This window comes from Podarcis vaucheri (assembly GCF_965113315.1).
Source record: "Podarcis vaucheri genome assembly, chromosome: 14".
Taxonomy (NCBI): Eukaryota; Metazoa; Chordata; class Lepidosauria; order Squamata; family Lacertidae; genus Podarcis; species Podarcis vaucheri.
In genome coordinates, this window is record NC_138752.1 from 46,403,532 (window position 1) to 46,431,260 (window position 27,729).

Consider the following 27,729-nt stretch of genomic DNA (forward strand, 5'->3'; position numbering starts at 1 on the left):
ATCATTAGAAGCAAACAGGTAAGAACATTGACAGGATTACTGTAATAACCTGCAGTTTTAGAGGAGTATATATTTAAAGCGGATGAATAAATGAGCAAATTAAGTTAATTTGGATATGCAGAATGTATTAAAAAATACATTTAAGGAACCGCAGAAAAAAGGGGAAGGAAGACAAGTTTTCAAATGCTAAAATGAGTATAAAATTACTGAAATGTATAAAATTGAAAATCAATCACTCACAAAATTATTAGAAGCAATCTACTTAAGCAAATTCCCAGGCGTCCCTCAGAGAGGCACCTCCCAAGGCAAAATCACTTACAGGGTCATGAACTGTTTCCGAAAACAAAGGCGGCCTCTCAGGGAAACAGGATAGTATCAGCTGGATTAGCACCAAAGTGAAATAGATGTAGAATGTAATATAACGAAAAACATCGACTTCGGAACCCTAGAAGAAGACATTGAATGCTGCAGTTAGCGGACTGACAGAAACCAGCAAAATAACGTGCGTCGTAGAGAAAGGAGATGGAGAAAACTCTCTCATCAATACTTGGGCGCATCAGACAAAATTGATCAGCAGGAGATTCAGGGCAGAGATAAAGAAGGGCGTCTTCACACAGGGTGTAACTAATTTATGGAATATGGTACGCCGTAAAATGTGCTGACTGCCACAGTTTTAGAAGGTTTTGAAGGGGGTTAGAGAAGTCCAATGAGGAGGAAGATAAGGGGATTCCAATGGCTATTATTCCATGACAATCTACAGCACGGGTAGGCAAACTAAGGCCCAGGGGCTGGATCCGGCCCAATCGCCTTCTAAATCTGGCCCGCAGACGGTCTGGGAATCAGCGTGTTTTGACATGAGTGGAATGTGTCCTTTTATTTAAAATGCATCTCTGGGTTATTTGTGGGGCCTGCCTGATGTTTTTACATGCGTAGAACGTGTGCTTTTATTTAAAATGCATCTCTGGATTATTTGTGGGGCACAGGAATTCATTCATTTTTTCTTCCCTTTTTCAAAATATAGTCTGGCCCCCTACAAGGTCTGAAGGACAGTGGACCGGCCCCCTGCTGAAAAAGTTTGCTGACCCCTGATCTATAGACTCGCCATGTTCAGAGGCAGCTCTGCACACACCTGAGAACGAACCATTTCCTCAAGGCTTGTTTTGTTTTTCATTATTTACTTGTTTTTATCCTGCATTTTATTTTGTGAACCGCCCTGAGAGCTTATGATGGGTGGTATAGAAATCATCATAATAACAATAACAATAATAATAATGTAAAAAAGCTGTAGCAAATGGAAGTGTTTGCGCTTTACAGCATGCTAGAATGTGCACGCGCATGCACACACTACCATATTTTTCGCTCTATAGGACGCACCGGACAATAGGACGCACCTTGTTTTAGAAGGGGGAGAACAAGAAAAAAAAAATCTCTCCCTCTCTGCCCAGCGCCCCTTCAGCGAAGCGGCAGGAGGCGCTGTGCAGAGAGGGGGAGAATTTCCCCCCTCTTGTTTTCCCCCTCTAAAACAAGGTGCCGTTTAAGGTGCGTTCAGACGCCTTCAGGCGGCTCCCTTGGAAGCCTGGAGAGCGAGAGGGGGGGTCGGTGTGCACTGACCACTCTCGCTCTCCAGGCTTCAGGCTCCTTTCAACCTGCTCTTTGGGGCTGGCGGGGGGAAGCCCACCACCAGCCCCAAAGAGCAGGTCAGGGAGCAGCGCAAAGGCGCGCGGCTATAGAGGCTCCTGCCATAGCCCCCCGCGCGCTCCCCAGGCTGGAGAGGTGGTGCGCGGCTAAAGAGACTTCTGCCATAGTCGCGCGTCACCTCTCCAGCTGGGAGAGGGTCCCGGGGGGCTTGTTTAGCCGCGCGCGTGCTCTCCCGGCTGGAGAGGTGGTGCGCAGCTAAAGAGACTTCTGCCATAGTCGCACGTCACCTCTCCAGCTGGGAGAGCGCGCGGCTAAAGCAGCCCCCCGCGACCCTCTCCCGGCTGGAGAGGTGACGCGCAACTATGGCAGAAGTCTCTTTAGCCGCGCACCACCTCTCCAGCCGGGAGAGCGTGTGCGCGGCTAAAGCAGGCCCCCCGCGACCCTCTCCCAGCTGGAGAGGTGACGCGCGACTACAGCAGGAGCCTCTTTAGCTGCGCGCGCTCTCTCCCGGCTGGAGAGATGGTGCGCGGCTAAAGAGGCTCCTGCCATAGTTGCGCGTCACCTCTCCAGCCGGGAGAGGGTCGCGGGGGGCTTGTTTAGCTAAAGAAGCCCCCCGCGACCCTCTCCCAACTGGAGAAGTGGTGTGCGGCTAAAGAGGCTCCTGCCATAGCCGCGCGCCACCTCTCCAGCCGGGAGAGGGTCACGGGGCTATGGCTTCTTCGCTCCATAGGACGCACACACATTTCCCCTTCATTTTTGAAGGGGAAAAAGTGCATCCTATAGAGCGAAAAATACGGTAGTTAACACATCTTAAAAAAATAAAAACGCAGAAAATTCTCTACATAATGATCAGGGGAAAGAACAAGACATTTCCCCAGCTCTTTCAACAGCCGCTGCCCACAGTTTTGGTCCGTGCGGGGGGGGGGGGTGTATCTCTGAACTGCACTTCCAAGGAGGCTGCAGGGCTGTTTTGATAGTCCCTTGACAAGCTCATCCAGGCTTTGATTTGAGTTTCAAACAAAAAGGGGAAAAGGAAAGCGAGCTCACTTTAGTGCCCTTTAACGCTTCGGAATGAGGTTTAATGGGTCATTAACTCACTTGTGTGGCTGCACAGAGATTGCCAAGAAGAATCCCGAGTTAAATCATTAAACAAGCAACCGATTCCCTTCACGATTCCAAAGACTCATCTGTGCTTAGCGGAGGCTGCTTACCGTACTTGAGGCGTGCATAATTTTGGATCTAAAAGTTACGGTGGCGCACAGGAGCGCAATAAGCCAGAAGAGCAACATGACTCCTGAAGACTGGGCTCCTTTCATCCTCTCGTACTGTATCAAAAATGTGGCAAGCAGCTGTGGAGAAATCAAAAGGCAGGATATCACTGTTCCATCAGAACGATGATGCAAAGCAAAACAAGAACAAGGCCACAAATCCTCCCCTTGGACACAGCTCAGTAGGTTAGAGCATGGGGCTGATAATGTCAAGGTTGCAGGTTCGATCCCCATATGGGACAGCCATATATTCTTGCATTGCAGGGGACTGGACTAGATGATTCTCAGGGTACCTCCCAACTTTATGATATTTATTGATCTACAGTTGTACCTTGGTTTTCGAACAGCTTAGTTCCCGGACGTTTTGGCTCCCGGACGCCGCAAACCCGGAACTGACTGTTCTGGTTTGCAAACTATTTTTGGAAGCCGAACATCCGACGTGGCTTCCACGTCTTCCGATTGGCTGGAGGAGCTTCCTGCAGCCAGTCAGAAACCCGCTTTGGTTTCTGAATGTTTTGGAAGTCAAATGGACTTCCGGAATGGATTCCATTTGACTTCCAAGGTACAACTGTACTTTGTTTTTGTTTTTAGACATAATTTTTATTGATTTTCACAGGTTTTAAAAATTTACTTATATTTCAACATATGTTTTTCTTAAAATTTTGACTTCCCACCCTTACTCCTGTGATGTTTTTATTTCCACCTTATACCTACTGCTTTATATGACATACTTTAATCTAATATAATTATCTTCTATTTCACTTATCATTGTTTTCATTCTGTGCTCGTGATTTGAACCCTGCCCATGTTTTCATTTGACTATAACAGTATTTCAAATAGTCCGAAAAGGGTCTCCACTCTTCCATAAACAGTTGGTCTCTTTTATCACTGTAGATTTCACCATTTCTGCTGTAGTCCATTAGATTTTACCATTTCCACATAGTCCATTAACTTTTGAAGCCATTCCTCCTTGGTTCTCTAATCAGGAGTTGTGCAGGAATCCGATTTGGTAAGGCTGCACCAAGGCAGGACCAAGCTACTGCCTGGATTTACAATCAGGACACAAGCATAACGAGGTGTCCTATAGGTGGAAACGGCTCGTTTGAGCTGTTCCTCATTGTCCTTGGTTACAAACAAAACAAGTTCTGCTGCTAAAATGAAGCTGCAGTAGAATAAAACATCATTTTCACTCACCATTGTTATGCCCAAAATCGTAGGGCTGACTAAAAAAACAGGAGCTCGGAAAATGTTGTGACTTCTTTCCCAGAAAGAGTAGAAAAGGTCTGCCCAGCAGACTATCCACAATAAGAGGCCCAAGGCCTGAAACAGGAAGGGGGAAAAGATCGTTTTCAGATAAATAGTCCTCATGAAACACAGAATTAGGAGAAGAGGCTCTCTTAGCAGCATTTTATATGGCACTGCTTTTTTCCATTATTTTTTTATTCATATTTGCACATATATACAGGAAAAACATAAACAAAAAATCCACCACATACCTTATACAAATTATATCCACTTCACAAATCATAAGTAAAATATATAACTGAGTTAATCTCAACTGAGCCTTGGACTTCCCTCCACTCCTTTGGTAAGTATCGAATAAATTATATAGTCGCGTACTTTTTAACTCTTTTACATAGGCCTTTCCCGCTGTTAAGAGTTATTTCAACCCCGCCAGTGTCACCTGAGATTTAGATTCCATATACATTAAATATTTCTTCCAATTATCATGAAATTTCTGTTCATCTTGGTCCCTTAATCTTCCTGATATTCTATCAAGCTCAGCATAATTTATCATTTTAACCTGCCACTCACTTATGTTAGGTATTACTTCTAATTTCCAATTTTGTGCTAACATAATTCTTGCAGCTGTCGTGGCATATAGAAACAAGGTCTTATCTTATATGGAGCTGCTTTGTGTGCGCGCGCAAATGGACTGGGCTGGTGGAACAATTGATTCTGAAGACTTTAGCTTTCATATATATCATGCAGACCCTCCAAGTGTCCCTATTTTCCAGGGGCTTAAGAGAAGCCATCCCAGTTTTTGATTTGATCCTGCTTTTCCTTAGGATGTCCCTATTTTCATTGGAGAAATGTTGGAGGGTAGGAAGTTATCCGACACAGCCCCCCCCCAAGCCGTCTGAAAACATTCCTGTATAGGGAAGTTTTAAAATGTTTAATGTTTTATTATGTTTTTATATATGCTGGACACTACCCAGGCAACCCAGTAAGATGTGTGGAGTCTAAATAGTAAAATTATCATTATGGAATGGGACGTCCTTATTTTCATCGGAGCATGTATGCACCACTTACTGTTTTGGCTTTGTTGAGATGTGACATTTGGATGTATCCCCTGTCATGGCGCTGGAGGTACACGAAGTAGATTGGGAAGCAAGCCCAGAGGTAAATGCAAGGGATCCAGGTGAGGACGGTTTTCTGAAAGCACTTGGTGAAGTCTGGGTTCTCGGCGTACCATGTTAAATTCCAGTCCTGAGAAAAGAAGGGAACGGGTTAGCACACTGTAGAGTTTGCAGGAGGCCCTGGGTTTAATCCTCAGCATCTCCAGGTGGGGCTGTGAATGTTCCCTGCCTGAAACCCTGGAGAGCTGCTGCCAGTCGGTGCAGGCAATACTAAGCTACATGGGCCTGTGGTTTGCCTCTGCATAAGACAGTTCCCTCTGTTCGCGCTTCTTGCAGGCCACCTGGAGGGCCTTCAAATCAAAAGGCAGGATAGAATCATAGACTTGGAAGGGACCGTATGGGGTCATCTGGTCCAACCCCCTGCAATGCTGGAATCTTTTGCCCAATGTGGGATTCGAACTCACGACCAAGAGATTAAGAGTCTCATGCTCTACCGACTGAGCTATCTCAGGAATGCCATTTGGACAAAAGTTTTATGAATCGATCGATCAATCGCCGCCAAATAAACAACAGTAATACAAATCAGTAGCATTATTCTCTTGTGGTGACGTTGAAAGCTCAATGAAAGTAAATACATTGAGGATTGGGTCCTGCTGATAAGCAATGTTACTTGGTGGGGTACGTATGCCTTTAACGACTGAAGGGCAAAGAGGAAGCCCAAAAAGCAGTGAAGATTTTCTTTCCAGCATGGAAATGCGAGGAAGCGAGAGAGCTGCGCCCACTGAATAGCTTCCTTGTAGGTGATAAAGGTAAAAAAAGATGCTGTCAGGAGAAGGCGAATCTCCTTGTTAGCAGATATATTTATGTAATTAAGTTAGCATTGGCATGCTTCCTCCCTGTCTGAAACCCCAGAGAGCTATTGCCTGTCAGTGTAGAGAGAAGCTAAATGAGCTCTTACAAGCCAGCTTCCTATGTTTCTTTTCAATCACCTTTCTATTTCAATTGGAGGGGGTTCTTCCTTCCTTGCCTGGGCCTTTGCTGGAGACATGGGACTACATTTCCTTGCAAGTGGGTGGCAGTGTGTTTCTGGGGAGGTGTTTACTGTTCTTCTGTTGTTCTGTTTATGCTTGCTCTGGCTCTATTTATGCTTGAAACTATATCTGCATTTCATGTGCCGCTTATACCTTCACTGTTACTGTCACACAGTGCTAGTTTTGCCTGCTACAGCTTTTGCTTCTACCGATTGACAAATTTATATTGTTGTTGTTTAGTCGTGTCCGACTCTTCGTGACCCCATGGACCAGAGCACGCCAGGCACCTCTGTCCTCCACTGCCTCCCGCAGCTTGGTCAGACTCATGTTTGTAGCTTTGAGAACACTGTCCAACTATCTTGTCCTCCGTCATCCCCTTCTTCTTGTGCCCTCCATCTTTCCCAGCATCAGGGTCTTTTCCAGGGAGTCTTCTCTTCTCATGAGGTGGCCAAAGTATTGGAGCCTCAGCTTCAAGATCTGTCCTTCCAGTGAGCACTCAGGGCTGATTTCCTTCAGAATGGATGCGTTTGATCTTCTTGCAGTCCATGGGACTCTCAAGAGTCTCCTCCAGCACAAATTTATATTGCTTACTGTTTACTGATACATCTGTACCAATGCTTATCTACTTACACTGTTTGCTGCTTTGTATTGCCTGCAATACTCTTGTCAACAAATAACAAGAGATAATCTAGAGATTAGATTTTACTGAGATGCTGCAACTTTACTCAGGACTGATGCTATCACTGCTGCTCGGGGAAACAGAGGAAGAATTTGGAAGCGAGATTTGTTTTCCGTTTCTGAAAGCCACTTTTTAACTCTCGTGTTTCTGGCGTAACAGGCAAGGAGCATCAAGGCGAAGTTACTGAGACCAGACACGGTCTTTGGGTAATAAAACTTTTAAGGGAGGCTCCTCTGCTCGCTTCCTGTTCCTCTGTCTCATTAGCCTGAGGCCAGACAAACTGGGTGCAACAGGGTCACCTGCTGTATTGTTGAGACGGTGCTTGTGGCAAGCCATTTGCTTGGTGGTTTTCCTGTCTGTCTGGTTCATGCCAACTCAGAAACATTATGCTCTTCCAGTCATGTGCAAGTCAAGTCTCCACACACTGACCTAAAAGTTCACTGCTCCACTAATAAAAGTGAGTTATTTTGTCGCTTAAAAACAGCAACAACAATCAACAACACAAGTGGGCTTACTGGCCCATCTAGCTCAGTACAGTCAACACTGACTGGCAGCATCTCGCCAGGGTTTCAGGCAGCAATCTCTCCCAGCCCTACGTAGGGTTGCCAGGAAACAAACCTGTGCAGTTCTGCATGCAAAGCAGGTGCTCTGTTGTAGATCTACAGCCGTTCTCCAAAAAAGAAAAGAACGCAACACTGAGTTTTGCAAAGCTTTCTTACTAGGTAATCGACAGAGCGATTCTGACGTGTCGCAGCCATTCGGGCAAATGGCAATTCACAGCATTTCCCTGGTTGCCTCGCCTCAAAGGGGATATTTGTAAGAGTTGGGAAAGGTTCGGAGAAGGGCAACAGGGGATGGAGCGGCTCCCCTACGAGGAATGGTTGCAGATGTGAATGAGAGGAGATGCAATAGAGGTGGATTAAATAGTACGTGGCACAGAACAGTAGCAGACGGAAAGGAAGTGTCCTTCCTCCTCTCTCATAGCGCTAGAACTCGTGGGCATGCAATGAAGCTGAACGCTGGGTGATCTGAGATGGATAAAAGAAAATATTTCTTTAGGCAGTGCATAAACTATGGAGCGCTCACACGCAGGAGGCAGTGATAGCCCCCAATTTGGATGACTTGTAAAAGAGCACTGGACAAACATGAGGAGCAGCTATGATGGCGATGCTCTGCCCCCAAACCTGGAAACGATACGCTTCTGAATACCCCTTGATGGAATCCACAGGAAGGGAAGCGTGATCTTGTGTCCAGGTCCATAAGCATCTGTGTAGCCACGATGACTACCCAGATGTGGAAACGGATGGGCCCTTGGCCTGATACAGCAGACACTTATTATGTTCTTATGGATGTGTGTACCTGGATGCCAAAGCTTAGACTTCCCTAACCTGTTCCCTTCAGATGTTTGGGCCCAATACTCATTTTCCCTAGCCAATAAACGGTCAGGGTTTCAGGGAATTGTAATCTCAACACATGCTGAGGTCACAAAGTTGGAGAAGGGTAGTGTTGGTGTTGGTGCGTTCCATGGGGAAAATCACCCTGCATCTTCAAAAAAAAAAAAAAAAAAAGGTAAAGGACCCCTGGATGGTTAAGTCCAGTCAAAGGCAACTATAGGGTTGAGCGCTGATCTCGCTTTCAGGCTGAGGGAGCTGGTGTTTGTCCACAGACAGCTTCTCAGGTCATGTGGCCAGCAGGACTAAACCACTTCTGGCGCAACGGGACACCGTGATGGAAGCACAAGAACACAAAAATGCTGTTTGCCTTCCCACCGCAGTGGTACCTATTCATCTACTTGCAATGGCTTTCGAACTGCTAGGTTGGCAGGAGCTGGGACAGAGCAACGGGAACTCACCCCGTTGCGGGGATTCGAACCGCCGACCTTCTGATTGGCAAGCCATCTTCAAACCTACACTGGTGTCTTCAAAAGCACACCTAGAAGCCGTGCCAGAGTGCTAATCAAATTGGCAGTAACGGATATTATCAAGGTTCTAGCCAACTCAGTTCAGCAACCTTGTAATAATACAGTTGCTTCCTACCCTGCAAGATTTCACCTGTAAGCAGCTCTGCTCTCTATGAAGCCTATCAAATTCTATGCTGGGGGTCCTTCCAGCATTGCAAGAGGCTGCAAGGAATTTCACAGCACCAGCCTGATTTCAGCAAGGGGAGGACGCCCAGCAAAAAAAGCGCCTTCCAGATCGCACCCACTGAGTTTTTGGCGCTTGCAATGACACAGCATCCGATTACTTCACAGCAATGCCAGAAATGCCCTAACGAGATTAGCTTAGCTCTCCCGGTAGCCCCTCCAAAATCCTGTGAGAGAGATTTGCTGGCTATTTTTAATTATGAGCAGAGCGTGGGCAAAGGGAAAGCTATTTTAATGGGAAAAACAAAAGATTAAAAAGCTCCCAACCAATTGAGCAGCAAGCCAACCGTAACAGAAGGATGGTGAGAATAGAGAAAGTACCTTCCAAAGGAAATGGGAAGTTGGATCAAAATTTGATCCGAAGATCAAAGGGCAGTTCACAACACACACTCTTGTTTTTCATGGAGACACCTTCCGAGGCTTCTATAAGCCAGGGTAAAGAAGGTACACGAAACCTTCCCGAATGGAAAAAGATAAGGGTTCTGGACATGATGTCTGTGTCTGCAGTGTACAATGGTCTCCTGTCCCATCCCATGCATGGAATTTGGTGCCCAAGATGGGGACTGAGATGTACTGGCACAAGGCAAGGGATTCAGTGCCCAATGCAACTCCTTGTCCTTTACTCATGGCTGTTCATATTGATTTGATTTTTTTTATTGTGTGCAATCCCAGGGCTGAACACAAAGAAAACAATGTCTGAAAAATTTAAAATTAAAATCAGGCCAAAGGACAGCACAGGTGGTGGCAATTCATCAATTCTAGGTGGTCAAAACAAAATCAGCCACCCTGAAAAGCCTGGGTGAAGAGGCACATATTCTGCAAGTTCCCATCACTTCAGCCCACCTAGCTCCCCTATTCTCCTGTTCTCTGTTTAGAAATTCCAAATTCTTGGGGAACCTGAGAAGAGTATATAAATGACGCAAAATAACAGTGTGCTATTTCAGCACCGTTACAAAACACACACAACAACTCTAAAACAATTTCATAGTTTCGTAGCACATCTAGCAAAAGGCATTTAAGGATCACCTCTCTGCAATGAGGACAGAGTTTATTCTTCTTGGAAATCAGGGCTGATATCTCCACCTTTTCAGAGACTCATACAGCCTGGCAGCTTTCATAATCTCTATACAAACACACAGGTTTGAGGTGACAGCTTTGCTTTTCAGAGTACCTTGCGGCTTTTGTTAAGTCTGCACTGCACTTCCAGCACTTCCAGCACTTCCAGCACTTCCAGAGTACCTTGCGGCTTTTGTTAAGTCTGCACTGCACTTCCAGCCTGATCCCAAGAACTGATCCCAAGAACGCATACACTGAAATAAATCCTATCGTGTTCAACAGGACTTAAAAGCGTGTATAGAATTTCACTCCCCTAACCGCATGTCTTTTGCAGCGAAGGCTTCTTGGCTATTGCTAACCCACGCCTACAGCATTCCTTGCAGGATTTGTGATGCAACACAGAGCTTACGTTACAGAGCATATCAACACTTAGCTTTAAGAATGTTGGTTCTGTTGTGTACCAATTTCACCCTCTTGCCATCAAGCTCCCCCTGCCCCTTGCCCTGTTGGGAAAAGGAAATCCTGGTCTGAACAAAAACTCCAGAGATCAAGTAGAGAATAAAACAAGTTTGTCCAGCCAAGTTCAACTCAGATTCACTGAAGTCAACAGACCTAAGTTAGCCATGTTCATTGGGTCCACTGCATAGGACTAAGATAGGATACAACCCATTAAAAATAATAAGTTTATACCCGACCCCGTCACTCAGCAACCTGCTTAGAATTCATCCACGGGGAGATTAAGCCCAGAATGTGAGCTCCCTTCTCACAGAATAAGCACGCCCCAGCTTACGTGATTGCAGCAAGTATATATAAGACGGGAGGGGGAAACCAAATACTTTGTTAAATGAGGAAGCGGGGGAAGATTTTTAAAGACAGGAATGCTCAGAGCTAAAAGAAGGAAAATGCAGGGCAAATGCAAGGGACTATATTTGCACAATGGGGCAACGGAAAGATAAGAGACGGGAAGCCGTTTTTGCATGACCTGAATCTGCACTCCTTTGTTGACAGCTCTGCAGATGTTAAGAGGAGCCTCTGGAAAGTAGAGGAGGGGTGAAGGCATGACTCACATTTTATTTGGTGGTGGGTGACCCTGGGTGAACCCGGCGCTGAGTGAAGCCTCAAATAACCTTCCCAGGGGCTGAATATAGCAAGGCATCTTTCAACCCCAGCCTATGTCTGACGTTTGAGCACCTGCCTTTTCAATCTGGGAAGCTTATTGAGCCTGCAAAAGGATGCACATACACCCCCCCACCAGATCTTACTTTAAAAATTAACGTAAGGAAGACGAGGCAGGTGCCCTTCCTTGCCTTTTCCTGTGCCCTCCAGAGATACTGAAGCTTTCGCACCACTTCCGCTAGCATTATCAGTACTTCAGCCTTTCAGGGCAGTTGCACGCACTGTCAATCCTGCAATAATCCGGTAACTCACACCACATTTAAAGGATGAGCTTAGGGTCAACACCTGCTTATTCATCCCTTGGAAAGGCACCCAAAAACAGCAGCAGTCTGGTTGCAACAGAATAATGATGATGATGATGATGATGATGATGATGATTTATTTATACCCTGCCCATCTAGCTGGGTTTCCCCAGCCACTCTGAGCAGCTTCCAACAGAATATTAAAATACAATAGTCTATTAAACATTAAAAGCTTCCCTAAACAGGGCTGCCTTCAGATGTCTTCAGGTGGCAGAAGCTTTCAAGGGCTAGTACAAGGTGTTGCTGGACCGCAGCTCCCATCATCACTGGCCATTGGCTAAGCTGGCTGGGGCTGATGGGAGCTGAAGTGCAGCAACATCTAGAGAGCACATTGGCTACCCATGGTCCATGACTATTGGGCATGTTGGCTGGGTTGATGAGAGTTGGAGCAGACTAGAGCCTCAGTCCATGAACATTTTGTTTATGGGGTGTTAGGGGAGGGATAGTACCTCTGGTGGGGGGACGACACGTTGTGCTCCTTCTGGAGTAGTCTGTCCATCTTTGGTCCCCACCCTGCACTTGGCTCTCGCCTGTGGCTCCCAAAAGCTGCCAGCAGGCAACAGCAGCCACGTTCCAGGAAACGGCTTTGACTGGCCGGCTAAACCAGGGGAGGGGTCCCAATGGGCCTCAAACCCTCAGTGAGTTAGGGACTTCCCCTGCGGCCAAAGACAAGCGCCAGTGGATTGAGTAGACAAGACCAACAGTCAAGAAGGCAGCTTCTGTACATGATCTAGCGGGAAGTGAGGGGCACATGGAGCTCCTCAACCTGGGAAGCCCATTTCTCTGCTCTGCTGCTTCAGACTGAGGTTCATGGCAGGGGAAATCACACAACATTGTTCCTTCATCCAAAATTCAGGCGGAAGGGAAATATATATTTAAAAAGAAAAATCCCAGAGAGAAAAAATAAGATTATCATGGAGAGGACAGTTCTAGACTAGCTTTCTCAACAAGCTGCTTATCTACATAAAGGGAATTTTCTTCACAGGGAAACATCCAGCCATACAAACTCCCACTTGCTGCCTGAAGCGATAACTGCCCAGAAACAGACTTGCCACCTTATCTGCTGCTTGTGCAAGCGTGGCCTTAATTAGCTAGTGCCAGTGCTTTGCTAGGCACTAATGTTTTTATTTGGCATACAAAGCAGATTATTCAAGTGGGATGAGCCTTGTATATTTCTCTCCAACTCTGACGTTGTGAACTATTAGAATACCACAACCTGGGATGGATCCCGGGAGCGAAACAAACACCGGCTCTTAAAGCAGGTCCCTTCTGACCCCTGTTATATTTGGGAGGAGCAAAAGCAACAAGTAACAGGTGGGTGACTTGCGGAAAGGTTCCCCAAGGAAGAATCCTCAGCTGAACAGAGTCATCTTAAAGGTCATCTGAGGGCACATCCAAAAAACTTTGACCACCTTGAGAAAACCATACACACCTCCCCACCAACTTCTTCCACAGGTATTTTCTATGACTTAACTGTGCAATGAGATGCAATGCATCGAAAATGAAATTACTGCAATATGCTGCTACTTCACGGCAGGGTGTGCCATCCCTATGGCAAACACTGCCTCCCCCTCCCTGAAAAAATCCTGCAGGTAATTACAGCCACCGGCAATTCAACTAGGTCTTCTGCAAAGAAAACGCCTGGAAAATCTATCTCTGCAAATCAATGAACATCTGCTGCATGCATTTTACCTCAAACAGCACCTCAAAACAACCTTTGCCACTGTTATTTTGCTTTTACACCGGTTAACTACACACAGAAGTTTGCTGTGTTCCTAGCACCAAATTGAAAGATCCTGGCAATCTGCAGCTTTAACTAAAGGAAATAGAAAAGAGCAAGCAAGTTGCTACAAAGAGGCTCAAAAAGATGAGCAATGTCGGGTGAAAATTCCAAGCCAAAAAGGTGGACAAAGCAAAGCTGCCGGTTCTGAGTTCAAAACGCTTAACAGCCAATTAATATTACTGTTCACCCGTCCACAGAAGTGTGCACCAATGGAGACCGCAACAGGTATTTCTAGAATTTTAATCCTTTGAAGACAACTATAACCCGAATTAGTAAACTACTTTTTTTTTTTTTTGCATATCAGACACTGGACACAGAAAAGTCACTATCAGAAAGCCTGCATGTATGTACTTTGCAGCAACCATCAACTACGTAGGCAAACATTATTATCTGATCCGATCCGGCCAGATCTGTTTCTGCAAGGTTATTAGGACATATTAACAGAGCAACTCACTTATCTCAGAATAAGAGCAATCACACTGTTATCTGCATCGTGCATCATTAAGCCCTGCAGTTACATTATAAAACAGATTTGAAATCAGCCTGCCCAATTCAGAAGCACAAGGGAATTCGCTTACTGGAAGAAACAAGTAAAAGAAATTGTGAAAAGCAGTCTGAAGGCACATGATCCAGCCACTACGCTGAAGCTAAGCAACTGAGTTTGGCTCAGTATCTCAACAGACCCCTTGGGGCCCCTTGTAAATGCTGCATTGAGTTCCACAGGCGGAAATAATACCGGCAATAAAATAAAAGCAACAGGCACAAGATTCAGAGGAAATTCATGGATGTGTCAGTAATAAAGATACTGACACATTGGCTGTACAGGTAAGTAGAAAACCATTTATTAAGTGAGCACAGTTCCTCTCTTCTGAGCAGAACGGAAATTCTACAAAGTGTCCTGATTTATGGCACCTCTTGGGAAAGGAAAAATGGAAAATACCTAGAGAAAGGGTCATGGTGTACTGGAGTTGTGAACCCAATAGTGAGCTAGTTGTAAAAGCCAAGCAACTGATGAAACAACAGCTTGTTGTAAGGGCAAGATTTACTGGGTGTATGAAAGGCATGGGGGGGACGGACGACTCCACAAAACAAAAACTAAGTTGAAAGAATGCGGACAATAAGCTTGACTCAAATGTAACTTATAGCAGAGTTGCCTCTACAGTGGTACCTCGGGTTAAGAACTTAATTCATTCCGGAGGTCCGTACTTAACCTGAAACTGTTCTTAACCTGAAGCACCACTTTAGCTAATGGGGCCTCCCGCTGCCGCCATACTGCTGCTGCGCGATTTCTGTTCTCATCCTGACGCAAAGTTCTTAACCTGAGGTACTATTTCTGGGTTAGCGGAGTCTGTGACCTGAAGTGTCTGTAACCTGAAGCGTCTGTAACCCAAGATACCACGGTACTGTGTGTAAAGGTAAAGGGTAAAGGGACCCCTGACCATTAGGTCCAGTCGCGGACGACTCTGGGGTTGCGGCACCCATCTCGCTTTACTGGCCGAGGGAGCCGGCGTACAGCTTCCAGGTCATGTGGCCAGCATGACTAGGCCTCTTCTGGCGAACCAGAGCAGTGCACGGAAACGCCATTTACCTTCCTGCCAGAGCGGTACCTAATTATCTACTTGCACTTTGACGTGCTTTCGAACTACTAGGTTGGCAGAAGTGGGGACCGAGCAACAGGAGCTGACCCTGTTGCGGGGATTTGAACCGCCGACCTTCTGATCGGCAAGCCCTAGGCTCAGTGGTTTAACCCACAGCGCCCCCCGCGCCACACTACTGTGTGTAGTGCCACATATTAAAAGCACTGGCCTTTTCAAACAATGCCTTTTTCCCCACCGCTCTCGTTTCCCCTCCTGCAAACGGCATTCACGGGGAGAGCACCAGATCAGCAGCCCAAAAACACACGGGAAATGTCCAGATCAGCTTTGACAGCGGTGCTATTGATTAGCCAGAGTCAAAAGGCTACAGTGCCCACCAGCAGGCAGCGAAGGCGCCCTCTCAGCATTTAAAGCCCAAAGAGAAGCGGTAGTCCTCAAACAAATTGCTCCAGCGTTGGTCACACAAATGCAGAGTAAACAGATTTTCTTTCCCATTCTATTTCAGTGGGTTACTGGAACAAACTGCAGCCCTTTAAACAGCGGTCTCTTTTTCAGGGATGTCAAGCAAGGTAAGAGGCCCACGTTTTCCTTCCAACAGCGGTGCAAAAGGTAGAATTTTGCTATGCACAGTTTCTCGTGGCAGGAAGAGATGTTTCCTGCACGACTTCAAAAAGCAGAACAGCCTTGTCCTAAAGAGAGTTAGCCCAAGCATTTTTATGTCACAGTAATAATAATAATTATTTTTTAAGTACTGTGCAGTAACAGTTCCAAACTTTAGTTCTCCTTGCACAGCATTCATCATAATCATGAGTCATGAATATCTGCGGAAAAAAGCACTGATACCATTGCTGTGGCAACCCCAGCAGCTTGGCGCCCAGTGCAACCACACCAGTCACACTACCCTGGTGTGGATGTAAGGGACGCGGGTGGCGCTGTGGGTTAAAGCCTCAGCGCCTAGGGCTTGCCGATCGAAAGGTCGGCGGTTCGAATCCCTGCGGCGGGGTGCGCTCCCGCTGCTCGGTCCCAGCGCCTGCCAACCTAGCAGTTCGAAAGCACCCCAGGGTGCAAGTAGATAAATAGGTACCGCTTACCAGCGGGAAGGTAAACGGCGTTCCGTGTGCTGCGCTGGCTCGCCAGATGCAGCTTTGTCACGCTGGCCACGTGACCCAGAAGTGTCTCCGGACAGCGCTGGCCCCCGGCCTCTTGAGTGAGATGGGCGCACAAACCCCAGAGTCTGTCAAGACTGGCCCGTTCGGGCAGGGGTACCTTTACCTTTAAGCCATGGAAACAAACAAAAAGATGAGTTGGGTAGAAAGTCTGTTGCTGCATGGAAGAAGGAGTCATGGGAAGATCAGCGAAGAAGAAGAAGAAGAGTTTGGATTTGATATCCCACCTTTCACTCCCTTTAAGGAGTCTCAAAGCGGCTAACATTCTCCTTTCCCTTCCTCCCCCACAACAACCACTCTGTGAGGTGAGTGAGGCTGAGAGACTTCAGAGAAGTGTGACTGGCCCAAGGTCACCCAGCAGCTGCAGGTGGAGGAGCAGAGACGCGAACCCGGTTCCCCAGATTACGAGACTACTGCTCTTAATCACTACACCACACTGGCTTCTATCTTTAAATTAACTGAAGTTTACCACTGTATCCAAACCCAGACAAATGTGGCAATTCTTTAGTATGTTTGAGTGAAACCAGCTAACAACAAACCATAGTTAAGATTAACCACAGTTTAGGGTTCAGACAAAACACTAAACTGCTGCTTACTGAAAATGGAAGCAAAAGCTTCCGATCTCTCCTTGTGGGGCGGAGGCAGAAAAGCACACAAAAGTTCAGCACCTTATCTGAATATAAGGTAAAATACAGGAGAATAGTGGCACAGTTGTAAAGAGGGTGCTAAATCCACAAAAAAGCAGAGACATCACCTTGCCAACAAAAGTCCGTATAGTTAAAGCCATGGTTTTCCCAGCAGTGATGTATGGAAGTGAGAGCTGGACCATAAAGAAGGCTGATTGCCGAAGAATAGATGCTTTTCAATTCTGGTGCTGGAGGAGACTCTTGAGAGTCCCATGGACTGCAAGAAGATCAAACACATCCATTCTGAAGGAAATCAGCCCTGAGCGCTCACTGGAAGGACAGATCCTGAAGCTGAGGCTCCAATACTTTGGCCACCTCATGAGAAGAGAAAACTCCCTGGAAAAGACCCTGATGTTGGGAAAGATGGGGGGCACAAGGAGAAGGGGACGACAGAGGACGAGATGGCTGGACAGTGTTCTCGAAGCTACCAGCATGAGTTTGACCAAACTGTGGGAGGCAGTGGAAGACAGGAGTGCCTGGCGTGCTCTGGTCCAGGGGGTCACCAAGAGTTGGACACGAATAAATGACTAAACAACAACAAACAAATCCACAAAAAGAGCTGTTCTGGGTTGAACCAAGGCCTACATCCCAGTCCTAAAGTGGCTGATCAGATGCCTCACAAGCAATATGTGCCTCCTGCTCACACTTTGGGGAAAAGGAGGTTCAAATGCAACCATGGCTCTCTGCCTATATGAGAAACCTGTTCAACTACTGAAGCTTGCAAGGCTTACCAGAGAAGGGGTAATGGTTAGAGTATTAAGAGTAAAACCAGGGAGAACCCGGTTCAAATCTCCACTCAGCCATGAAACACACCAGGTGACCTTGGACCAATCTCTTGTCTCTTAGTCCTACCTGAGCAGGGTACAAATAAGATAAAATGCAGAGGAGTTTTCGTATGCATCCACATGATCTCCTCGAAGGAAGGGCAGCATAAATATAAATAACAATACCAGGGAGAAGCGAAGAGGGTATCCTTGAGGAGTAAAAATATTCTCTAGCAGAGACACATAGGAGCCGATCCGTTAAATGTTTTCTCCAGGAATTTGGCAGTTTCAACAAAAGCAAAAGCTCTGGAGATGGATGGTCCAGCCCACAAGGTCTGTTTGGGCGGCCCTTGGCAACATTCAAAGAAAAACATCTTAAAGCCTTAAAATTATATTTTGTGTGTGTGTGTCACTGATTGATTGATTGATTGATTGATTGATTTTATTTCCATGTCACTTTTCGTTCACGTGAACCACAAACTGGCTTACAAACAATAAACGATAACCTAATATAAAATCAAATACAACATAAACCATATAGAATAATTAAGAAATCACCAGTAAAACGATTACAATCTATAAGACACTATTTACAAAACAGCTCGAAAAAAAGCTGAATGGCATAATTACAATAAAAAATTACAATAAAAGTCATATTACAGGATTCACAGCATTCTTAATCTATAAAGCAGCATTAAAAGCTTTAACAAACAGCAACCAAAAGTAAACTAAGCACTGTTGAATTCATGCAAACACGTTCCCCATCCTCATGACTCATAATCTTCCACACTGTTCAGGTCTTCAAAAAATCAACAACACATATACATAATGCCTGCAGCAGCAGTTCCCTTCTGCAGGCTCCTAGGGCTAGAGGGTGGGGCAAGGCAGGTGGAAAAAGCCATTGCCTGAATCACAGAATTGTAGAATTGGAAGGGACCCTGAGGAGCATCTAGTCCAACCCCCTATGCAATGCAGGAATATGTAGCTCTCCCTTATGGGGATCGAACCTGCCACCCCAGTGTTATCAGCACCACGCTCTAACCAACCTAGCTATCGCAGCTATGTGGCCAGCATAACTTCTCTCCCCCCTTACTATCTGTTTGTGTATTAATTCTGTTTAATATTTTTAAAAATTCATATATTTAAATATATTGTGTATATTAAATGTATTATGAACCCTTTTAATTTATGATGGGGAAATTAATTAAGCGTGTGGCCCAAGAGTTCTGTGTTGAATAACTCTTGTGGCCCACTTGGTATGAAAAGTTGGACTGCCCTGTTCTAGAGATATGGCACATTCGCTCCAATTAATCATCTTTCTCGCCATAAATAAATCGCAGTCATAACTACTGTTCAGCCTCCAACATACTTGCATAACTTATAATAATCCTATATGCCTGGCACATATCCCCATATGCATATTAACTTTCAGTATTATTAAAGAAGAGGTGTTTATTGATTTAACCATTGGCCCTATTCCCAATCCCAGCAGTTCAGCTATAATTTCCAAAACTGTGATGGCAACCCATGCTACGTGGGGAGATAATCTGGTAGGAAGGGAAGAGCACTAAGGGGCTTGAGTTTTTTGCAACTCAAATTTGTTTCAGTTGAGCCTGTTTAGGTGAATTATCCGTTTGCACTGGGAACTCAGGCTGTTACAATCAGCCTCACAGCTCCATTCCTAAAGAGAAACAGGACAAAGCCATTCTTTTTTCAATCATTACTAGAACCATTACTAGAATCATTACTAGAACGACTACAAGTTAGCAGGCAAAACAGCAGAATCAGAAAACAGTAATTGCTCCTTTAATTAAGGCCACCAAGGCAGGACTTAAATGGAACTGGGTAAAGGTTTTGGCTTTCTTGTCAAACTCTGGAAAAAAGCCAAAAACAGAAGCGAGACAGAGAGTGCATGATGTTCAATTACTACAGTAGAAGGAAAGGGACATCCACACATATTGAAAACTAGACACACTGGACTTTGCATACTGCACCGATGGAAACTTTTGCTAAAAACTGTAAGAAAGGAAACTTAGCAGGGAGTTAGCATGACCTTCAACAAACAATAAACTCCCTTTCTTTCTGCCCACAGCCAACTCAGTGTTGAAAGGCTTCTTCTGATGACTGCATTCTTGAAACATCTAGGCCACGGGTGTCAAACACAAGGCCCGCGGGCCAAATCCAGCCCGCCAGACCTCATCTTGTGGCCCGTGTAGTCTGGTCTATATACCGTATATCTGTGAGGGAAGCTTGGGCTACGGCGCGCGCACAGGGCGCCTCGGGTCCCTTCTGCGCAGGCCTCCCCCTCCTCCAGCTACGTAGCCGAAACTTATTTGATACGGCGAGGGCGGGGTTGGATATGGGAGGCCGCTGCTGCTGCTCTCAACTTCTTTTTGGGCTCGCCGGGGTGAAATAAGTCCCGGCGGGAGCCCAGCGCGCCTGCGCGAGGTGGAACGCAGAGGAGGGCAGAGCCGGCTTCGCGCGCGTTGGAGAGAGGGAGACCGAGAGCGCGCTTGTGTTTCGGGAGCGTGCCCTGTGAATACTCGGGGCGGCGTGCTTTTGCTTTGCTTTTCTTTATTTTATTCTTTAGGTGCGTTTCCGCGCTGCCCAATGAACAGCATCCTCTGCCTCTGGGGATTCGCGATTCAAAAGCAAATTCGATACGCAAGTGCATATTTTGTAAACAGCAGGCAGTCCCCTCTGTCTATGAATACTTTGGGCTCTTGGCACGCTAATAGTTACCCTTAGCAGTGCTTTCTTCTGGGGGGACGCAGGGGTACACATACCCCTAAACATTTTGTGAATGTTTGGCCTCATTGAGGGGCAGTATTTCCATATGAGTAGGAAAATGAGTGGGACGCGGGTGGCGCTGTGGGTAAAAGCCTCAGCGCCTAGGGCTTGCCGATCGAAAGGTCGGCGGTTCGAATCCCCGCGGCGGGGTGCGCTCCCGCTGCTCGGTCCCAGCGCCTGCCAACCTAGCAGTTTGAAAGCACCCCCGGGTGCAAGTAGATAAATAGGGACCGCTTACCAGCGGGAAGGTAAACGGCGTTCCGTGTGCTGCGCTGGCTCGCCAGATGCAGCTTTGTCACGCTGGCCACGTGACCCGGAAGTGTCTCCGGACAGCGCTGGCCCCCGGCCTCTTGAGTGAGATGGGCGCACAAACCCCAGAGTCTGTCAAGACTGGCCCGTTCGGGCAGGGGTACCTTTACCTTTACCTTTAGGAAAATGAGAGCACCCCTAAACATTTTTTTTAGAAAAAAAGCACGGACCGTGAGGCTGAGGAAGATGACACAACTTGTTTCACACCATGCCCATCTAACTGGATTAAGTAGGCCTATATTTTCTAGTCTAGAGTGCATAATACTGCAGCTCTACAGTGGAACTAGGAACCCACAAATTCCCACCAAAATCAAAGCAGGTACAGGAATGCAAACAGCAAATTACTAGTGGGGAGCAGCGTTATAAATTCCCCAGGCGCCAGGCCAACTTATACCTGGGTTACTGGTGCTGCAATGGAAAGTATAGGCACTGTTTCCCCCTCAATGAAATTTCTTTTTCTTATTTATTTCATTTCTATTACGCTTTGTATTTTAAAGGAAAAAATCCTAAAGCGGTTTACAACATGTTAAAACATCAAAGGAAAGAATCCAGAATACAGTCATACCTTGGTTCTCGAACAGAATCCGTTCCGGGAGTCCGTTCGACTCCCGGAACCATTCGAAAACCAAGGCGCGGCTTCCTGCAGTCAATTGGAAGCCACGCCAGATGCTCGGCTTCCGAAAATTGTTCAAAAACCAGAACGCTCACTTCCAGTTTTTGATCATCCGGGAGCCAAAACATACAAGTTCCAAGGCGTTTTGCAACCAAGGTACGACTGTAAAACAAATTCAAGCTTCCAGGAAAATATTTCAGATCCTTCTCCAAGTGACATTTTGTTTACCCCACATCTATTTACCTGCTTAATTTACAGAGCTGCCTCATAGCAGAAGTATTCTAGAAAGCATTGCACAAACACCCCTTACCAATTTTGTTTAGCTGCACACAACTGGAATCTGATTTAAGGCATGCTTCCCTCCAGTAATACCAACACTGCCCTCGCAAGCAAAGCAGAACACACAAGAAGTGCCTTCTAGGAAAATCTGAGTCTCCACAGGGAACCTCCCTTTCAACAAGTCTCCGCTGCAACTTTGGCTTGTGCAATAACTATTTCCCAGCCGGTGGGTCCAGTTATCAAGGCGTTCCAACCTTCAGAAGTCCTTCATTAGTCACAAACCTTCGGCCAAAATAGCAAGCTACAACTTATCCTGACTTTACAAGGGCAGCTAAGTGAGACTTCAAAGCCACTGGTTCTTTACCCAGTCAGGAAAGCAAGAACCAATTTATTGGCTTAGCAACTGCAAGCACCTCAGGGCAGAGACGCACCCACATGAACACACACACACACACACACACACACACACACACACGGGGCACTGTGATCCCAGTAAGTCAGGCCTCTCTCCTTTCTTGTTGCAAATGGTGCTCTGAACGCTCATTCAGCCAACAGCGACAGATCACTTATATATGGAGTCTTCTGTGCAATTTTCAGATGTAGGTAGACAGCAAGTGGTAAATCATAATATTTGCATGAGGGAGAGGAACCCCATTGTATACACCCTTGCACAAGTCTGAGGACAGACAAACCAGTTACCTAAGCAGTAACCCACAGTATTGGGCATATTCTCAAATTCCCTTATGACCAGGGTGGATCTGATTTAAATCAAATTGATTTAAATCACGATTTAAATCACTAGTCAGTAAGACTTGATTTAAATCATTTTTTTTACAGAAAGACATTCCTGCTGGTATAATCTTAATATTTACAACCAGATGAAGGTTTCATTTTTGGAATAATAAATTTTCAGAGTAGTTTTTACAGTTATATCAAAAATTACTGATTTGGTTATACTATTAGAAATGCATAGACAGATCATTATGAAATTATTGTGAGGTTTAATAAGTTAACTGTTTATATTTGGACAACTTTTCTGCTGTACCTTATTGGAAGGAGAAAAATAATCATTTCCTTAATAACAATTTAAACCATTTATTTAACTCAAACAATAACATTATAGCATATGCATCCATGTTTGTTAACTGATGTGGTTAAACTTTTTTAAAAAAAAACAACACCCAACTTAAGCTGAGTTTCAGCACACATGAAAAACTTAAAACAAATTCTTAATTCCTGATAAATAGCCTTTGGACTATAATATAACTTAAACAGAAAGCTATCTTTAGAAATATTTTTTCCTCCAAAAACATTTTATTTTGAAAATCCAATTTAAATAATAAAAAATGATTTAAATAAAAAAATCCATTTTTTATTTTTAAAAAATCATTGATTTTTATCCACCCTGCTTATGACCATTATTAAAATTTCAGCATGGAGGAAGTTTTTACACAAGGTAAAAAAAAGGAAAGTGGCTGACAGAGATGGCCATTTTAATCACTCTCTCAAATTTCCCACCAATATCTTACTAACAGCTGAATCCTTTTTTTGTTCTTGCTTAAGCATAAAAATGGTAGCCCCCAATGGTAAGCTATAAAATGTTGTATTTAACTCCTTTATATCCCAAATTTCCCATTAAAAATATTCCATCAAATTAATTTAAATCTCATGCAGAATATCAGATTATAAAACACCCACAAAAGTCTGACACAAGAACAGTACAAACAGCAAAGGGAGGAAAAACAGACATTCGAGCCAACCTCTGGAGGCGTGAAAAAGCAGGAATCTTTGCCAACAGATGCTTTAATGGATCCATAAAACATCAGGCAATCAATTTACTGCCATGTCCCAGGGGGGAGTTTCATAAACAGGGTGCTGCCACACAGGACAAGGCTCCACTCTGGTAACTTAACCCAGCCTTCCCCAATGATTTGAACTTTTTAGTCTAAAACATCTGGAAGGAACCAGGTTGACGAAAGCTAACTTGATCTCTTTCAAAGAATGGATGTGTGCACTTGGGGGAAAGGCATCAGAAGCTGATCGAAAGGAGCAGGCAGGTTGACACACCCAGCTTTACATCAGATCAAATGGGCGCATGCAAATTAGTGCCAGGCTTCCTGGTGGTGCAAGGCTGCTTTTTCACACAGTGCAATTAATGTATGGCAGTTACAGAGCCACACAAGTGCGTGCAAGAGGTGCCTCTGCCCCAATTCCAAAGTTAGACCAAGTCTTCTCCAACGTGGCACCCGCCAGTGGTTTTGGCCTACAACTCCCATCAGCCCCAGACAACATGGCCAATGGGAAAGGATGAGAGCAGTAGTTGAACGACACCTGTAGGGCTAAACTAGAAGCTGATGCATGCAGCTGATACTGGTGACTGGGGACAATGGGGATTGTAGGCCAAAATCATCCAGGGTTTGGGAACAGCTGCTTTAGACAGTGGAGGGAAACGGTCAGTGCTAAGGGAGGGGGCTCTGTATATATGAGGTGCCGGATTGAACACCTGGATTTTCCAGTTCTGTTTTTTAAAGAAGGATCAAACGGCACATTATGGGATACTTCTTTTCAGGTTTTCCCTGGCCCATAAGATAGGACTCTGTTTCATGTGTCTGAATCTTCTGAATTTCTGTTTTACTTCCTTTTCATACTGTTACTTACTGCTTTTAGGCTGCATTTTTTGTTTCAATTACAGAGCTTTGTTATTTTAGACTGTACATTGCTTAGAGGTTCAGAAAATTATTTTTTCGCTCATTTTTTTCATGCAATTTATATACTGCTTGCTTGTTTAAAAAAATAACCCTCAAACAGCTTACAAGAATTATGCAGCATAAATGCTTTTAAGCAAATAAGGCCCCCTTTATTTAATAATAAAGCCACTTTATTAATGTACAATACATGAATGACAAGAACCAAGTAAAACCAACTACCGCCAGCTTTCACTGGTTACGAAATTCTAAAGAGAAAGTCATGATGAGACATAATTTCTCCATGCAAACTTTCACCGAACTGGAATCATGCCACTTCACTTCACATACCTGCATCACTCAAGAGCATTAAGACTCATTATTGCAGTACGGAGCAGAAAAGTAAAAGTACCGTATTTTTCGCTCTATAAGACGCACCAGACCATAAGACGCACCTAGTTTTTGGAGGAGGAAAACAAGAAAAAAATATTCTGAATCCCAGAAGCCAGGACAGCAAGAGGGATCTCTGCGCAGTGAAAGCAGCGATCCCTCTTGCTGTTCTGGCTCCTGGGATAGCTGCGCAGCCTGCATTCGCTCCATAAGACGCACACACATTTCCCCTTACTTTTTAGGAGGGAAAAAGTGAGTCTTAGAGAGCAAGATATGCGGTATTTGCCCCCAAGTGTCAGATTCTCTCTAAAACACGTGTGCCAACAAATATACCGTATGTCAGAAATAAAGAAACTTCCACTAAGAATGCAAACCTACACGTCTACTCAGACAAAAGCCTGAGTTCATAGAGTTCAATGTGGTTTTATTTCTTGTTAAGGGTACACAAGATTGCAGCCTAAGTAGCTTCTGCACACAGAAATTAAATCCAAAGGAACAGATGCAGAAGTCAGCAAAAACACGTTTTTGTTTTTTAGAAAAGGAACAGGAGTTAAGACAGCAGCACTTACCACTTCCTTGCCCAATATTAAAATCTCTTAGGTGTGGGCCTGTTATATAAGCTGTTGGTGCACACAGTTGTGTGTGTGTGTTTACATCGCTTCGTAACAAAGACAACCCTAAACACATTAAGGATAGAAGCCACTTCAGAACAAGAACAAGAAAAAGGAATTGGAATGCAAAACAAGTTCAGGGCGTCTTCTGAAGTTTTGCAAGAGGGTAAAACATGCCGTCTGAAACACACAGCTTCCATGTGACGTGTTAAACATGACACCAGCACAAAAGCAAACACTTCTACAAAAGATGAACCGGAGATTAGCCACAATAGCAACTGACAGCGGCCAGTCCCAGCAAAGCAGATCCAACAGATATTTTAAAAAAACAGACATGTTGCAAAGGCTTCTCCCTTTTTCTGCTTTATGAAAACTGTTCCACGTTTAGAAGCAGGCCAGGGGAACACCTGAGGATCCTGAATGAGAGCAGGCAAAAGCAGAGCGGGTGCAAACCTGATTTCTTTGCTCCAGGTTGCATTCAGTGAGCAGTTGGCAACATCATAGAATTGTAGAGTTGGAAGGGGCCATGAGGGTCATGTAGTCCAACCCCTGCAATGCAGGGATCTTGGAATGAGTTTAACACAGTCTGTTCATGGCAATGAAGGGAGATGGGGGACTGCTGACTGTTCTAATACAATTTTAAACATAATTTGTTAAGCCCACTTATATGAAAGACTATGATCCCATGCACACGCACCTGGGAGTAAGCCTCACTGAGCTCTATGGGACTTGCTTCCAAGTAAACATGTACAGTGTGTGTAAATTACAGAGTAAAGCAGGCAGCAGAAAAACAGTAACGGAGCCCAAAATGCACACACATGACTCAGAAGCATATGCAACTGTGCTTACTCCCAGGTTAATGAGTGTGAAGTGTGGCTGTCTAGCAGTGCAAATCCTAAATATGCTTACTCATGAGCAGGCCCTGCTGTGTGCTCAATGGGGAGTTACTCCCCTAGTTAAGGTAAGAACATCCCAAGTCCAGTATCCCATTTACCACAGGGATCAACCAGAAATCCCAACAAGCCCATAAGCAGGACATAATTGCAGCTGGCCTTCTGTAACCTAAGAGACTAAAATTCAGACGTTTGGCGCCTCCTCCCAACCTTGAAGCAGCACAGCCACCATTATGGCTAGCAGCCATTGGCAGCTTTATCCCCCTGCAAATTTTTCCAATCCCCATTTGCCACAGCTTGTGGCAGCGAGTTCCACAGTTTAACTGTGCACCCGAGCAAAAGAAGTGGATCATCTCCCAATTCTTTATTGACCTGTTCAATCTGCACACCGCCTTTCCTCTGTAGGTCTTGGGGGCAGTTCACAGCTGCCAGGATAAAGACCTCATTTTCCCCAGAGCATGCACAGAGTTCACACACACAAAATCACCTCTCCCCAAACATTGCAGCTTTTCCTCCTCGCTGCTGCTTGACTTTAAAGACACACCCCGCCACCAATAAAATAAAAATTTATCAGGGAAAAAAGAAACACCCTCCCCCCACAAAAAAACCCTGCACCTTTTCCAAGCTCTGTAATAAACAAATGAAAAATAAAACCGGGGGAGGGAGAGATGCAAAGAGAAAGGGGAAGATATGGGGGGGTCGGTGTCTTTGTCCTCACCCTCCCAGTTTCCCCACTGAATCCCAGTTGCTGAGGGTGGAGGCGGCGCGCACAAAGGGACCCCCCCTCCCGCCCCACAAAGCCCGGCCTCTGGGTCCGGGGCTGCTGCCCCATCTCTCCCCCACCCCACCCTCTCACCCATAAGGGCTCGGAGCCGGCCGGGCCCCTGCAAAGCCGCTGGACGTCCATGGCGGGCGTCGGCGTCGGCGCTTGCCCAGGCTGGCCGGCGAAAGCTCTGCCTCGCTCGGCGGCGGCGGCGGCGGCGGCTTCGAGGGAAAGGAAGCGTCTGCCGGGGAGGAGGAGGAGCCGCCGGCCGAGCCGGGCCGGAGCTGATTGGGCGGAGCGGTCGGGGGCGGCGAGGGAGAGGCCCCCCTCCGGCGCGGGAGGAGCCGCCTCAGAGCCGCGGCCTAGGCGCGCCCCCCTCCTCCCCGGCCCTCGCCCGCCTATCTGCCCGCGAGGCGAGACCGGGAGGGCCGGGGGAGGAGGCCGCGTAGCGGTCCACGGGCGCCTTGCTCAGAGTAGGCCCCCTGGGCTGCAGCAGGCCCCGTTGGTCTCTTGGATGGGGGCCCGTCTGCACAGTGCGGTGGAAGCGCGACGGTGCCGCTTTAAACAGTCATGGCTTCTATATATATATACTATCTATAGATAATATTATTCTGTCTCTCGCTATCCTATAGGCGCTATCTAATTGAATTATTTGCTTTACTGAATATATAAATTTGTGTGTGTGTATGTGTGTATATGTATGTGTAATAATAATAATAATAGGCGTCTAATTGAATTATTTGCTTTACT

The 27,729-nt window shown here is 45.7% G+C and overlaps 1 protein-coding gene across 3 annotated transcripts in view; it reads right to left on the bottom strand.

Annotated features, from left to right (window-relative positions):
* Positions 1-27,433, bottom strand: part of LOC309518961 (multidrug resistance-associated protein 1-like) — an 84,070-nt gene extending 56,637 nt beyond the window's left edge. For 2 of the 3 annotated variants that reach the window (XM_082199611.1, XM_082199610.1), the window contains exons 1-5: positions 27,073-27,242; positions 5,220-5,396; positions 4,101-4,226; positions 2,850-2,987; positions 320-445 (exon numbers count right to left, since the gene is read on the bottom strand). In XM_082199611.1, coding sequence (XP_082055737.1) covers positions 320-445; positions 2,850-2,987; positions 4,101-4,226; positions 5,220-5,396; positions 27,073-27,123 — 618 coding nt within the window. In that variant the 5' untranslated portion in view covers positions 27,124-27,242. Of the gene's footprint in view, positions 1-319; positions 446-2,849; positions 2,988-4,100; positions 4,227-5,219; positions 5,397-27,072 lie in introns of all 3 variants that reach the window. The other variant, XM_082199612.1, reaches the window with a different exon arrangement.
* Between the last annotated feature and the right edge of the window lie 296 nt (positions 27,434-27,729).